The 15,202-nt window shown below is 47.6% G+C and overlaps 2 protein-coding genes and 1 long non-coding RNA gene across 16 annotated transcripts in view; 2 read left to right on the top strand and 1 right to left on the bottom strand.

The window, feature by feature from the left end:
- SPTAN1 (spectrin alpha, non-erythrocytic 1) overlaps positions 1-5,977 on the top strand; it is a 53,171-nt gene extending 47,194 nt beyond the window's left edge. For 6 of the 13 annotated variants that reach the window (XM_026059612.1, XM_026059611.1, XM_026059610.1 and 3 more), the window contains 6 exons: positions 2,625-2,679; positions 3,194-3,390; positions 3,797-3,850; positions 4,353-4,499; positions 4,849-4,996; positions 5,797-5,977. In XM_026059612.1, the coding sequence (XP_025915397.1) occupies positions 2,625-2,679; positions 3,194-3,390; positions 3,797-3,850; positions 4,353-4,499; positions 4,849-4,996; positions 5,797-5,922 (727 nt within the window). In that variant the 3' untranslated portion in view covers positions 5,923-5,977. The other 7 variants (XM_026059603.1, XM_026059608.1, XM_026059606.1 and 4 more) reach the window with 3 other exon arrangements.
- Positions 5,978-6,118: 141 nt separating this feature from the next.
- On the bottom strand, positions 6,119-14,936 carry WDR34 (WD repeat domain 34). Of its 2 annotated transcripts, none has more exons than XM_026059615.1 (9): positions 14,711-14,936; positions 13,606-13,860; positions 12,777-12,886; positions 10,624-10,781; positions 9,982-10,091; positions 8,736-8,903; positions 8,082-8,314; positions 7,128-7,285; positions 6,119-6,529 (listed from the first exon to the last, which is right to left on the bottom strand). In XM_026059615.1, the coding sequence occupies exons 1-9, from the start codon at positions 14,825-14,827 to the stop codon at positions 6,291-6,293; spliced, it is 1,548 nt and encodes a 515-aa protein (XP_025915400.1). In that variant the 5' UTR covers positions 14,828-14,936; the 3' UTR covers positions 6,119-6,290. The 2 variants fall into 2 exon arrangements, with proteins under 2 accessions (XP_025915400.1, XP_025915401.1); XM_026059616.1 differs by lacking the exon at positions 14,711-14,936 and adding an exon at positions 14,481-14,699.
- LOC112962974 lies at positions 10,809-12,614 on the top strand. The gene is made up of 2 exons (XR_003252472.1): positions 10,809-11,680; positions 11,787-12,614. It is a non-coding gene; the product is annotated as an uncharacterized LOC112962974 (long non-coding RNA).
- Positions 14,937-15,202: the final 266 nt, after the last annotated feature.

The raw sequence follows: 15,202 nt of genomic DNA, 5'->3' as shown, positions 1-15,202 counted from the left end.
TTAAAACTTTGTAGAATACAAATATTAACTGTCCCTTTTTTAACTTGCTGCATAACTGTGCTCCGGAATAGGTGTTCACTTCACAGAAAGAAATGGCAGCTTGATAGCAGCAGACAAAACCTTTCAACGTGAACCCCCCCGACTTGCCTGGGTTGGCCGGCAGTCTGACGCATGCACTTCTAAGAAATATGAAATGGCCCGTTTGTGTCCGCAGGAATAGTTCCTGATGAGGATGCGAGTTGGTTATTTGCCAAAAAGTGGAAAGAATAAAATCTGAAACGTCTTCTGACTGCCAAACCCTCCGAGAAGGGTGTCTCTCCAGTTAAATTTGTTCGGTACTAAAAATCAGCCGCACAGTGTAAGCTTTGTAACGAGCTATAATGTAAAACGTTAACAAATGCTCTGCGAGCCTGGTGCCGAGGCTTGTGCTGGCCCTGTGTATAATGCTGGAGAGGAAGCAGGGGCCTTTCTTGGAGAGAGGCTTTTCGTAATAAAAGGCTGGGATTCTTTGCAGATAACTGTGCTGCTTATGTGCTCTGGAATAATCGCAGTGTCTTGTGTCCTGCTGTTTCTGCCAGATAAAAATAATTTGCCCCATTTTTTTGTTGTACGGTTTAATGGAACCGAGCAGATTTTCCTGGAACGGGTGCTGAATTCTCTGCTCTTTTGTAGAGTAATGTTGTAGATTAGTTCTGGTATCCAAGAACGAGCTAATAGAAAGGAGCCCTTCACTAAAAGCTGCGGGGTCAGAGTTCAGGATCAGTATGCCAAGCGCTTTTGTTGAACAAATTACCAGCAGGCTACTGATATGCAAGGCAGGGTTTGTCCTTAATTCTGCGTGAATAGATTAAAAATGCAGGCTTAGCTCTAAGAGGCGTTGGCTGGGCTTAGCCGCCTTTGGCTAGAGGGAAGGCAGCGCTTCAGAGAAGCTTCGAGATTAGCAGAGTTGTCCCACGTAGACCTCGCGTCTCGGCGTGCCGCAGCGGTGTGCATGCTGCCCGGCGTTGCCTGCGGGAAGTTTTCTTGGGGGAGAGGAGAGAGTTGCCTTTAACGAATTGGAAATGAGTTAACTGCAAGGCTTTGATTCTTTTCTTAGCAACTCTCCCTTTTCCGTAACTTACGTGAAAATAGTTATTTGTGTGTGCGTGTGCAACCAGTATTTGAGTATTTCTCCTTCATTAAGTAATTGCTTGTTTGCTGCAAGGTGGTGCTAGCTTGGAGTGTGGCTCCGTTGCAGTGGCCATGTTTGGGCATGTTCTTTCCTCTGTTCGTTCTTCTTCCTTTCTGGAATTTACCTGGTTTCTTTTCTTTGACTAGCATAGCGTATCGTCGTGTCATTCGTGTCTATCAGTATGAAGTTGGGGATGATCTATCTGGAAGGTTTTTTCCTCGTATTTTCTTACCTCACTTTGGTTTTCACATGCACTCTTAATTCCGAGGCTCGCTCTCCTTCTAACTAACCTTTCACTGCTTAGAGATGCTTGAAGGTTTGTTTCCCTGTTGACCTTTCCCTTTCCACAGTTGGTTCCCAGCCTCCTGCTCGGGGCTGGGGGCGTGTGCGCTTCATCTCTTTAAACCTGCGTTCTGAGCCTTAACCCTGCGGTGAGAAACACCCAGACGTTTGGTGCATTTTCATTGCTACAGGGTGATTCAGCACTTGAAACCCTTCTCAAGAAGCTCAGGAGTGTTTAGGAGGATGATAGGTTTTGGCGGGGGTGAGCACCTGGGTTTAGAGACAGGGACTTAAATTCCCCAGGGTGACAAGCACAGCACAGCCCATCTCTGCAGCACCCACACTTGCTGTCTGTACACGGGTCCTTTGGTATGAACTCCTGCCATGAACGTTAGGACAGAGGTTCTTAAAAACTGCTGCTGAACATTGCTTTGGATCAAAGGGGAAAAAAAGCAACATCCAGAGGCTTTCTGTAGCTGGTCCATGTGGAGTGGATCTTGGAGACCATGACCACCATCAAAGCAGTGATCTTTACCTGCTCGTGTGGGGGGCCGCTGTGTGCCAAGCGGCTCAGTGTGGAGCTCGAGCTGGATACGCTGCTCTGGGCGCAGGACAGGAGAGGCGGGGAGGGGAAAAGCAACGTTCCGCCCAGCACTGCGGTGTCGTGGAGGCCTTCAGTTTTCTGTAGTGATCATGCCGTTGTTAAGATCACACTTAAACCAAACCAGTAGTTTTCAAGAGGTCTTTTTCCATATTTCCCCTCCTTTCTAGAGCTCCCATATCTAACCAGCAAATACAGCTCCAGTGAATCACCTGTAGTTCGTGCGTGTGTGTGTGTGTCGAGCACAGTGGAGTGGGGCGGGACTGCACCGAGTTTCTAATTTCCTTGGGTCCGATACAGCGGGTGCTTTGGATTTGGCATGAAGTGTGGCTACTGATCACGTTGCCTTTCAAATGGGGCTAGAAATTAACTACATAAAGAAATGAGATCTAAACGAGATGTACATGCGTCTGCCTTATGTAGGATGAGTCAGAATCAAGCAAAACACAAAACCAGTGTTAAAACATCTACAGAAGAATTTTACTGCTGTAAGAAGGACTGTTAATTTCAAGCCCCACCTGCCATTTAGGACGGGCTAAGTGCTCTCTCTCACTGCGACTCTGTGTTTAGGTCTTGTATGGTGGAGGAGTCGGGAACGCTGGAATCGCAGCTGGAAGCCACTAAGGTAAGCAGTGCTCACCTGTTGTTAAACACTTTTCCCAAGAGATACTTGGGACCACAGGGCAGGAATGGAAATATGTGTAATTATACGGTAAAATCTTAAATGATTTTATCAGTTTTTGAATACCGAAGAGATCGTTGGGATTATCTATTTACCTATCTGATGTTTACTTATATCACCAGCCATTAAATAGCACTCTAACATAGTTTTTCTTTTTGTTCTTCTTTTCTAAATGAGTGGTGTAGAGCAGACGGGATACAGTATTTTCAGAACTTTTCCTAATAGAATTTTTGTCTCAAGAACTCGTTTGCAGACCCTGTTGGTTTCCAGCAACAATATGCATGAAGAAATTATTTTGAGTACTACTTTACAGATCCCAGTATATATGTGTGAACATGTAATCCCAGCAGACAAAAAGAATAGTGTCATAGCAGAACAGAGCACACACGAGCCTGTGTTTTAACACACTTGCTCTTTTTTGTGTTCCTTGCTAACCTCCTCTTTGCTCTCCTAATAGCGCAAGCACCAGGAGATTCGAGCTATGAGGAGCCAGCTGAAGAAGATCGAGGACCTTGGAGCAGCTATGGAAGAGGCACTTATCTTGGACAACAAATACACAGAGCACAGCACTGTGGGGCTGGCGCAGCAGTGGGACCAGCTTGACCAGCTGGGAATGAGAATGCAGCACAATCTGGAACAGCAGATACAAGCCCGGTACTACCTACCCCCTGCGCAGTATAAAGTGTGTCTAACTCAGGGGGGGTAGAAGATGACACATCCATCTTTCTAAAAATAAACCTCTGCACGGTCTGTGCTGATGCATCTCTCCTATGTTCTGACTAATCTGCACAGCAGTGTAGAGAGCCTGAGACTCTCCACCATCTCCTGGCCCTCCTCAGAGGGGTGCGGTTGGGAGTTTGGGAAATAGCTCCTGTTGGCAACTAGCAATGATGACATCTCGGAGAACTGGTGATTCTGTTGAGCTATGATTGGTGATGTAACGTACTGTCTGACCATTTGTCCTCACCTTCCAATGCAGATGGCTGGCTGGGGGCAGACTAACTCCAGCGGAGTTCTGTGATTTAGGAACTGCTCACTAGCTTTGTTTCTTCTTTTTCAGAAACACAACTGGAGTCACCGAGGAGGCCCTGAAGGAGTTCAGCATGATGTTCAAGTGAGTTGCAAGGAAAGCATGCCAGAGGAATGCTTGTGAGATATTTCTGGCACACGGATGGCCCCTGTTCACAGATAGGGTTAACTGACTGATCTGTTTGCGGCTCCTTTACTGTCTGCTCAGCTTTGTGCTGCGCGGCTCTGATCTCTGCCAGATGGCAAGAGCCTCCAGCTACACTTGCTGCTGGCTGGTGCAGCCACACTAGGGGCTCTGCTGCCACACTCTTCGGTTGTGGGCACAGTGGTGAAGGAACCGTCAATGCCAAGGTATCCCAGCTGGGGGATACAGCTGGGGTTTTTTGCTGCTTTTTAAGCAATGTAAAGAACTTGTGCTTATGTTTTACATATGTTAGATATGAAAAGCTAATTGATTCAAACACATCTGTCCAGAACAGTGGACTGGTTATAATCTGTTCCAGTTTTCAGCCTGCTGTGTAGCTTTCAGTCAAATACTACAAAGACTGACACTTAAAACGCATGAGTTTTTGTTTTTGTGTTTTTAGGCACTTTGACAAGGATAAATCTGGCCGTCTTAATCACCAAGAGTTTAAGTCTTGCTTGCGCTCTCTCGGATACGACCTTCCTATGGTTGAGGAAGGAGAGCCAGACCCAGAGTTTGAGTCTATTCTTGACACCGTAGATCCTAACAGGTATGTGAATTGGGACGTTTTATTTTTCTTTTGCAAAATGTTGTATCAGTATCACTTGTGGTTTTGGCTGCAAAGTCTGTCACAGGCTGAGAGCTTTGGTTTCCCCTTGTTACAGAGAGGCTATGGTTGTTTTCATACCGGTTCATGTAAAAAGGTCTCCATGAAGCTAAGACTGACATTTGTGAAAGAGAAATTTAGTTTAGGAAATGGAGTTGATGTAATCTCCTGTGTTAGACTTTTCACTGCTCCCAGAACAGCTAAATCTGCTCTCAAAAGGGTATGTCCAGAAGTGGTGTCTTCTGAGTATTACTGGATGGCAGCGTTCACATGCTGTTTGTTTCACCGGCAGGGATGGACATGTCTCGCTGCAGGAGTACATGGCGTTTATGATCAGCAGGGAAACAGAGAATGTGAAATCCAGCGAGGAGATCGAGAGCGCTTTCCGTGCTCTCAGCTCGGAGGGGAAGCCCTATGTGACCAAGGAGGAACTCTACCAGGTAAGTATCGATTGTGGCCCACCGGGGAGGAACGGATGGATGCGTTCTGTGCACAAAGACCAGCACTTGCTCATTGCTGGGAGGTTCGTGTCACTGTGGTTGAGTCAGCTCTGAATCTGCAGAGGTGTCCTCTGCACCAAACGGAGACGTGATGGTAGGGATCCTACCCAGCTGCCTTCTTGGCTATATGGAGGAAGAGGAAAAGCTTTAACTGCCGAATAACTACTTGGGTTAAGTTTAAAAAAAAGAGAGAGAGAGAGAGAGAGAGAGAGAGAAGTACTTGGGTTAAGTTTTTAAAACAAACAAACAAAAGCTCCTCAAAGGCCTGGGAAGGGAGTGTATTCACAGTGCCTGTCCTCGGAAACTTACACTTTCCTTTAATTGTTTGGGAGACTAGAGGGAGACGTTTCTCCAGACGGTGATTCAAAGGAGGAACTTAAGCATCTAAGCTTAGGCAGTATGAACATCTCCTCCCTCTCATTTCCCTGCCAAGGCAGCAAGTTTTTCCTGTCTGAATCCCACCAGCTGGCAGAGAAATTAAAGAGGTTGCTCTCCTTCCTCATATCGGTTACCTGTTCTGTCTTCTCTTTGGTGGGAAGACTCAGGTCAGACCTTCCAACCTTTAACCAAATAGTGTAAACAGGAACAGCCAGAACATTTCCATGCCAGTCGTAGCTCTGGTGCTGTGGCTTCTGCTCCAAGCTGCTTGCCTCTAGGAATGGGAGGAGGGCTGCCTGTCAATGCTCCATCTACAGCCGCAAAGCGCCTGTCTCCACCTCAGCGCTGTCTTTGTCTTTCAGAACCTGACCAGGGAACAAGCCGATTACTGCATTTCTCACATGAAGCCCTACATGGACGGCAAGGGCAGAGAACTTCCTTCCTCGTACGACTACATAGAATTTACACGTTCACTTTTTGTGAATTGATACAAAACACTAGTACCAAAAGATGCAAAGAACATGCTCACGTTTGCCGACTATAGCTCTGCATGCGTCTCTCTCTCTTTGTGCTCTACAATAATCAATGTTACTTTATGATGTAACCTTAAACTGCTTAGCTTAAAACTCTCTTAGGGAAAACAAAAATATTGCAGTGTGCTTCAATAAAAGTTATTGGTCCAAATATATCATCTTGTGTTTAATGGTTAAATACAAATTCAGCTGCTATTTGAATGAAACTCCAGCTGTCATAATCAGGTGTGTTTTACAGGCCAACTCTATGGACGAGGTAAAGGGGCAACTTTTCCTGGAGTCAGAGTTGCAACAGGCTTCAAAGAGCTGGTTATGTTGCTGTCTCAGTCTGTGACCTCGCTTGCCAGCTGCTCCAGGTGATTCATTTCCCTGGGTCTCTGCTCAGTAAAGTCAGAACTGAGCTGCCAGACCTTGACTGTACCGGTGGCATCTCCTGCTGCCAAGAGCTGAGTTTGCTTGACGTTGAATTCTAAACAGTACACGGGGCTCTCACCCGTGGTCTGCTTTATGGAAACGGCAGGCTTCTGGGAGCTCTTCTCGAAGTCAAACAGCTGCACGTCTCCTTTAAAACACAAATACTTATCATTACATCTGTATGGTGTAACAGCCTTTGTATTTAAGAACAGTAGATTAGAAATTCCCTAGTCTTGCACTTGTAGTGGTTTGTTTTGTTTTGACCTGTTCCCTCTGATGGTGTCTAGACTGTGACTGACACCTGCCATCACTGCAAGACAGTGCAGACTTCTCCTTCCACTGGCAGAGAGCGCTGAAACTAGCTTGCCAAAGTTCTGTGAAATGTCCATTCCTTAACTCAAATATATCTGGGCCAACTTTCTAAGAAGGTCTTGTTTTAAACTATTAGTAGTAGAAGCAAATGCCAAAAACAAGAAAGCTGAAAATAAGTTTTAGCTACAGTCCATACACCTACAAGTGAACAGCTGTGGCAATAGCAATAAAGGTATGATCAAAACCGAAAAATAACTGCTACTGAAGTCTTGGGGAGTTAGAAATGACTCCATTATACTAATGGCGTGGTACAAACAATGGTGATTACCCTCAGTGGAAAGTGCTGATCAGTACAATTGACTTGTATTAATTAAGAAATATCCGGCACAAAACCTTAACATTCTGTCTAAGAATAGGCACCTACAGATACTTGCCTTCCCCAGAAGCAGCTGCGAAGACCAGTGGTCGTACTGGAGACCACCGTACACAGAAGAGGTATTTTTTTGATAATTGAAGAGAAAGGAGGGGTTGTGCCTGCAGCATGGAATGTAAGTGAACGTGTCCATCAGTCCCACAGCTCAGAAAGAGATTCCTGGAAAAATGGAGAAACACTTTACAGGCTGTGGTATAAGGTTATAGAGTAAAACTCAAGAAGCATGACCTGGGCTGGTGTTACTGGTTTTTAAAGGTCTGAATGTGTGTTTCTTAAAGCAGCAGTTCCTAAGCTGTACTCTGGGATGTGGCCTACAGCTGGTCTGCAGAAGCATAGCTTTGTTAGTGCTTTCAATTAAGCTTAATGAGGGCTCACGTTGTCCACTGAGTACTGATGGTGGTTTGTGGGCCAGAGATGCCTGGGAACTGCTGATCTAGAGAGAGCCATCGTTAGTCGTGTTTGTCTAATGCAAATTAAATGCAAACCTGGGCTGGCAGCATGGTTTGTGGCCTCTTAAATGGATGGTGGGTAAACTGCAGGCAGAGATGTGAACTTCTAATTTAAAGTCAGGCAGCTACTAGTAAGATTTGTGAAGGGCGCATCACTTCAGCACTGATGAAGTAAGTTATGTTCTTCAGCACCTTCCCTTGACTTCAAATTGCTCTTTAGTATTAACACAACGTGAAGGATCCTAAAGAAAAGTGTTATGGTCTACAGTGGCCTGAGTGGAAACACTATTTGGTGTTACTCGGGTTCTGCCTCCATGGAGCCCAGTCAAGTGGGCAGCTTCACCAGCACTAATAACTGTGTTTCTGCTGCCATGGGAAGTTACTTTGTCAAATTCAAGATGCCAGGTGACCCTTTTTTGGATCTTGTACCCCCCGGGTCACCTGAAAAAGGTATGTTTAGAGCCAGCCAGTAACTTGTAATACCAGTGTGCTTTTATAGCACTTGCCTGTGGAAGGGTGAGCAGCTCACGGAGTACACTGGTCCGCCGTGCGGGGCGAAGGCGAGCTCTGCTGGAGCCCTGAGGGGAACAGAACTGCCTGTCCGGTGGAGCGCCTCAGTCTCTACTGCTGTGGAGCACTGCAGGGAATAGCCGCCTTCCACACCGACAACAAACACGCGGGGATCAAAGTGTGAAAAAGAGAGCGAGGTGACGCCCACAGCAGCCTCTCCCCGTGCAAGCTAAAAGAAAGAGACAAATCTACAGTCTCCAGGGTAGCACCCGTGCAGTCACAGTGGTATGAACCAGTCTGTCAAGGACCCAGTGAGCTGTTCGCGGCACAACTTGCACCAGCTCTGATATTTGTAGCACTGTTCAGCCTTCAATCCCTACAGCATCCTCCAACAAGGGGATTTGTGTGAATTATTACAAGCAAACAAGTGTTTTTTCTATCCTAGCAGCTTTGCTTTAGAATCGGCTGTCGCCAGTCTTCCAAGGAGTGGTTTCAGTATGAGAAGGGAGATGGGGATCAAGGGTTAGCGTGGCTGTTCAGAAAGGCCTTTGCCTTGCCCTTCTCATGTGAACAGCATGCTCTGCCACTGGACTCCAGAGTTACTGAGTGCTTTTTTGTCAAATCAGCCCTCTTTGAACTGCCAAACTCACCTTCTTCAGCTGAATGCTGCGAGGGATCTGCTGAGCCACCAGGGCAAATCCTTCGGCCAAGGCCAGCCGGCCGTCTCGCTCCTCTCGCCACACCAGGATCTTTCCATCTGTGGATGCGCTCAACAGCTGAAAGTGGTTCCTGTGCTTCGCATCTGGTAACCAGTTAACCTGCTCCAAACACAACACGTTCAGGAGGAGGGGGACTGTCAGAATCGCCATGCGCCTGCTCAGCAACCTGCCGTCCGCTGTCCCAGCAAGACAACGCAGGAACAGTGCCAGGTGATGTTCAGGAAGCTTGGTATCAGACCAGCTTCTGGAGGCGCTTGCACACAGACACATGCTAGGAGAGAAATGTGTTCAAGTGTTGAGGGCTGTATTTTGTATTTTGATTTCTGCATTTCACCTGCCATCATTTTCTAACGGGATATTTATAGCACTTTTGCCCAGCTATAAACTGCATTTTCCCAACTTTCAGATGAGGAAATACAGAGCCTGCCTAAAGAGACAGCTCCAAAGTCACAGTACCCCAAAGAGGGCCAGAAAGCACTACCTTTTTTTTCTTTCTTTCTTTTTTTTTTTTAAACTAACCCCTTAATTCAGACTAACCATTAGCAAATTTTGTCCTTCAAGTTCTAAGTAAACTGCCTCAACACTAAGATCCTAGGGCAGTTAGAACAAAAGCCAGCAGTTTGCAGTAGGAGAGCAAACCTAGAAGTATTAAGTGCTCCTGAAAACGAGAAGATAATTTTAGCTAGCAGGAAAGAATCAGCAGCTTGCACTCGGGTGTAAGTCAGGGAGGTCTGAAGGTTCAGTTAAACTACCAGTGAAGTCAGACTGTAAGAACAAATAGTGACCCTTTGTGCAGCTTTAAGCGCTCAACTAAGGATCAGCGCTAATTTGCTTGTACCTTCAAAAGACTTGCAAATATATTGGCTTCATCTGTGCCACTAAACAGTTACAACATGGGAATGGGCCCACTCCTCATTTATCCTGAACAGTGAGAAGTTATTTTTACAGGTAAAGTGTCCAATTCAGCAAATACTGGTTCAGTGGCACGGCTCTGTCTAGATCTGGGGAAAAAAATAGCCCACTGAGCCCACCAAAAGAGACCACAACTGCTGAAACGCAGCAGCCCTCCTGAGAGCGTCAGGTGAAGCAGCAGCAAGTTGTGTAAGAACTGAAGGAACGAAACAGCAATGGCAGCTCTCTCCTTCCCCAGCGACATCTGCTGTGGATATTCTGTTACCTCATAGACTGGATCAGTGTGCGTATCATCTGTCATCCCCGTCCTCAAGATCAAGGGGTCTTCTATTCTGCTGGTATCCCACACCATCACTTCTCCACTGAAAAGGCCACCTAAAAAGGACAAAGATACCGATAAAAACGTAAGCAAGGTCTAGCAGTGCACAAGATGAATAATGCAATGGGCAGTTTGTGCTGTTATTAGAACAGAGCTGTGGATAATGTTTTTTGTTGCTTAGGATTGCTAGGGAGCATGACCAGAGTTCTGGGAAGCACAGTCCTGCGCAGAAAGGCACAGGAACACAAATGAATGTGGGAACAGGCAGGGGCCTGGCAGCCGTATAGGGCACAGTCAGCTCTGGTGTAAGAGATGCATCACTACGGAAATAAGTACATTCTTCCTACTTACAACCAGAGCTGAACTGGCCTTTACCACCTCTCTCTGAGATGATATCAAGGCAGACATCACTGAAAAAGAGGTAAGTCCCAGGGTCCAGAAGCAACAAGCAACAATGCATTTAGGCTCATTAGTGAGCATTAGTTCCATCCTTTTGCAAGAAATCTTAAGTTGAGCTGAAAGAAAAAGATCCAAACTACAGGAAATATGGGAACATTTCAAGTAAGAGCTAAGGCAAGAGCAACCCACCAACGATCAGTGAAGGCTGGGAGGGATGGAAAGCCACGCACATGACAGAACTGGGAACATCCACCACTAGGTCAGGACGTTGGGGATTCAACCCTCTTCTGTCCAGATTCCAGGTACAAACATAGGATTTTTCTGTGGCCCAGTCCCCATCGTCCAACCTGAAGAAGAGAAGGCTACATCTCATCTCGTGTGTTACAGCCAGGCTCCCAGGCCAGAGGAGCTCTGGTATGTTCCAGTCATCATTTAAGCACGTGCTATTTTGTGGGTAAAAGGAAAACTGAGGTCAAGAGATCATGAGGTGATGAAACTTCTTCGCAGGCTAGTATATTTACAGTACATGTCAGTGCACCTACAGGGCAAAGTGCCTGCAAGTAAATCTCAGGTATGATTCACTATTCCAAGATCAATTAACTGTTCAAATAATGGGAACAATCTAAGGGGCACATTACAGAAAGTTGCTATGAATATTTAGAATCAAAATCCAAAGAGACCAAAGATCTCTCAGTCCAGGATCTGAGAATACACAGAGAGGAAATGTCTTGCCTGGAGGACTGATAAGGGCTGAAAAGACTTACAGAGTCTTTCCTGGCCTGAGATAAGCAGCATGATTTGAAGTCTGGATGCCTGCACAGAAACATAGAACTTTCTTCACAACCACCAAATGATGTTGGTTACCGCACACTAATCATGCTCCGCACTCCAGCTCTACAAATTTCAATACTTGTTTGTCACAAATAAGTGGCTCTCATGAATCTTTTCATTTGGGGATTCTAAAAGACATCTGCCACTCTACTTCTTTTGTTATTCATAGCTGTTTCATTCATTGCACACTTATCAAAATGTAACCCTCTTTTGACAAGGGACAGAACAAATCCAAAATAACGACTACGACAAGCCATCTGCCCAGAGCAGAAGTAACAAGACACCTGCACGTCTACCACTCTAGAGCCCAGTGAATACCCATGGTGTTACCCATTTGCTGAAGCTAAAGGTTTCCCAGACGAAGGTACTTTGAGCTAGCGTATCTGCAAAGTTGTTCAGACAAGTAAGGGTAATGGTAAGTAGGTGGTTCGGGGCAGCTGCTGGCAGAGGGCCTGCTTGCAGGATCTCCATGCGCTCTGTCATTAGTGCCACACTGACATGGTGTCTCATCTTGCTGCAAGGAAACGACATGAAGGACAGAGATCCACAGAACAGCGAGGGGCCAGGACAGGAAGCAGCCGTTCTGAGCCTGACCTCCACTGCCTTTATTTGATGCTCCTAATTCTTGTATTGAGGGAGTGTTTGAGATAGATAGCCAAAAAAAAAAAAGAGCAATTCCTCATGCAATGAGTAGCTGATTTGTGAAACTCCCTATTAAAGGATGTTGCAGATTCTAAAAGCTTACACAGATCCATAGAGAGACTGCACCTCTCTGCTCAGGGAAGGGAAGGGAAGTCTACCGAGAGTAACCATGCATGCAGAAACCACATTCTAATTTGAAAATAGCTGTAGGCTGGGAGAGTAGAAGGGGCAAGTACCATACGTGTTTGCCCTGTTTTATTCTTCCCTACACATTCACTCACGGATACTCTTTTGGGGGGGCTTTTAGCCTAAGAAAACAGTAGTGGAAGGAAAAAAGAATAAGGGCAGCAGCAAGGCACAGAAAAGAGACACTGCTAAAGATACCTTTTGGATTAGATGAATGTTTTGTCCAACTCTCATTTTAGAGAGGGCCTACATCTTCTTAAATGATTGTTAGCACATGTCCATGGCGTTAGGCGCATATGTGAAAAGATGCCAGGTGCATCTAATGCGCTAAGAGACCACATTAAAACAACAAGATCTTCAGTGAAGATAAGTGTGTACTTCCAAACCTCACCCACATATATTTGCGAGTGCATCTGCTCTTTACATTTTCTTTCCAAACAGAATCTATCTGGAAACAAATCAGTAAGAGCATATGTATCTGTTTTATAAATAATAATAATAATAATAAAAATTTAACATTGCTCTGAGACTTGGGTTTTTTGAATATGGATTAAGCTTTTCAATGTGAATAGGTGTATCTATATCTGGTTTATTACTGTAGACAAAATGAACATATCTAAAACTCAGGTCAGCCTGGAATGTCACATCAACCTCAGTCACTCTCAATCCATCTAGATACTCACCGGCCATACGAACACGCAACAACAGATCCTGTTGCATTCCACGAGACACTGGTGACTTGTAGTTTTTGATCCTGAGCCTCTGGGTATGACAACTTATGCAAACACAACACCTAGGAGAGATCAAATCCCAACACTGAATCTCTCTGAACACAGAGAGGATCTCTCTTTTGCTGCTGCATATGATCATATGGTCAGAACCCTATGTAGCATATAGATATATAAGTGAAGAAGAAGCTCAGTTCCTACTGGGAGAAATAAACTCCACATGACCCTACCAGAACAACCGTCCTTTCATAATTACCGTTCAGAGACTGCACACTTCGGGGGCTGCAAGACATGTCTGGAAGGCCAGGCAGTAAGGTCTTACGGGAGCCTGTCGCACTCGCTGAGCTTAACAAGCAATGGTTTGAAAATGACTGTACCAACATGTACAGACAGATCCAAACTGCCTCCGCTCTTGAGCACTGTACACTAAACAAATATAATCCAAATAGGAGGAGCTGCCAAATCACTGACTTCCACTGTTCCTAGACAACTACTAGTCTGGCAAACTCTAAAGGGGCTACCGGAAACTGAAGGTAAGCCTACACCAACTGGAAGCTTCCTTCTCACAAAGCTGCTGCAACACAGTCACTAACAGCAAGAACAGTTTTACCAAGCAAGGTCATCCTGCAAGCAAAGGAAAAAGCTGGAGAAAAAAACTAGAAATTTCTAATTATTAAAATCTGGCAAGAACAATCCTAGTAGTAAGAAACAGAACTAACGCGTTAGAGCCACTGCAACCAGCTCTGCTTGGGTAATGACAAGGATCTGAATTCTGTCAACTTACTGTTTCATTCTGATCTGTCCAGTTCACTTCAAAGCCATCAAAAGCATGACTTTTCCAGTTTTTATTTAGCTCTTTGATAACAACATCCTCCACTCTCTGAAGGAATGATAACAGGTGAGCGGAATCTACTTGGACTTCTTGCTGGAAGTCTTGGGCAGCATCTTTACTTTGATCAGTCTGCACACCAGCATCTTGGCTCGTACGAGACTGTACCGCAGCTTCTGCTGTTGAAATTTCCCCAGTCTGGCAGCTTTTCTAGTAAAAGAAGACAGGCACTCTAAAATCCAAACAGAAAGAAAGAGTGGTGCACAAGACACTTTGTCACTTTGTAGAGCCATTCAAACATATTTGCGCATCTCTGGGTCACAGTTAAAGCAGGGCGTAACTGCCTGGATGTTGGTTATGTACTTGTGTCCTTCGCATCATCCAGCATGAGACAGAGATTCCTCGATACTAGTTAAACACGGGCAGCGTGCTCTGCAACGCGGGACGGGGAGGATGAGCAAAAGGAAAGCGAAACGCAGCGAGTCTTCAGAAGCTGCAGCCGAGCACGATGACAGCGGCTGTGTTTTGGGGTCGCAACGGGTTCTGCAGCGGCTGCGCGTGTATTTGCCACCGCTGCAAGAAGGGGCTAAACTAGGGGAACCCGCAGAGCGGCAGAAGGCGGCGGCGGCGCTGCGGGCTCTGCCCCGGGACCGGGCTCCCGCGGAGGGAGCTGTCCGGGCCGGGCCGCGGAGGCGCAGCGGGGCCTTTCGCCCGCCGGGCCGGGCCGGGCCGGGCCGGGCCCGCCGACGCCTCAGCGGGAGGAGAGAAGGAGCGGGCCCGCGGTATAAGAGCAGCGGAGCGAGCCCGGGGCCGCCCCGGGGGCCTCTCACCGCCTCGCAGCGCGCGCTCCGGGCGCGTCTCCACAGCGACCCCACGTCGGCGCTCCCCGCCGTCCCGTCCGCGAACATGGCGGCGGCGAGCGGGGGTCGCGGCGTCACGCGACCCCCAACGAGCTCCCGCAGGCGCCAGCCCCGCCGGTTCCCATGGAGACGGGGAAGGCGCCGTGGGATGACGTCATCCCCGAGCGACAAGGCCGCTGGCCCTCCTGGCGGTAACTGACCTGGGCGGGTGCCATGTTGGTGAAGGGCGCGGGGCTCCGCGCTGGGCGGGCGGGAGCTTCGCCGCGGGAAGGGGCACGGCCAGGCTGCGGGCACCGGGCCGGCACCGCAGCCGCCATCTTTGCGAAGGCCGAGGGGGCGGCACGCTCTAGCGTTGGCGGCAGGGGTTTCTCCGTGCCCCGCGGCCGTTAGCCAGCGCCGCGCCTGCTCGGGGCCCGCGGCGGGGCCGGACGCGCCTATGGGGGGGGGGGGGGGGAAGCGAGGAGAGACGAGCAGCGGGGAGCTGCGGCTGCCAGCACTCAAGATGGCGGAGGGGGGCAGCAAGGCTGAGCGCGGGCGGCCGGGCCGGTGCCGCAGGCCGAGGCGGCGGGGCCCGGGGGCGGCGTGCGGGGGGCCGCGATGCGAGGGGAGCGGTGTGTGAGACGATATCTGATACTCGGCGACGGGAGGCACGCAAATGCTTCAGCTCTTAGCGGTGTAAGCTGCCTCCCCGG

Source organism: Apteryx rowi, unplaced genomic scaffold (assembly GCF_003343035.1).
Source record: "Apteryx rowi isolate R43461 unplaced genomic scaffold, aptRow1 scaffold_16, whole genome shotgun sequence".
In the NCBI taxonomy this organism is placed as follows: Eukaryota; Metazoa; Chordata; class Aves; order Apterygiformes; family Apterygidae; genus Apteryx; species Apteryx rowi.
Note: the sequence above shows the minus strand (reverse complement) of the source record. Positions and strands in the feature narration are given on the sequence as shown.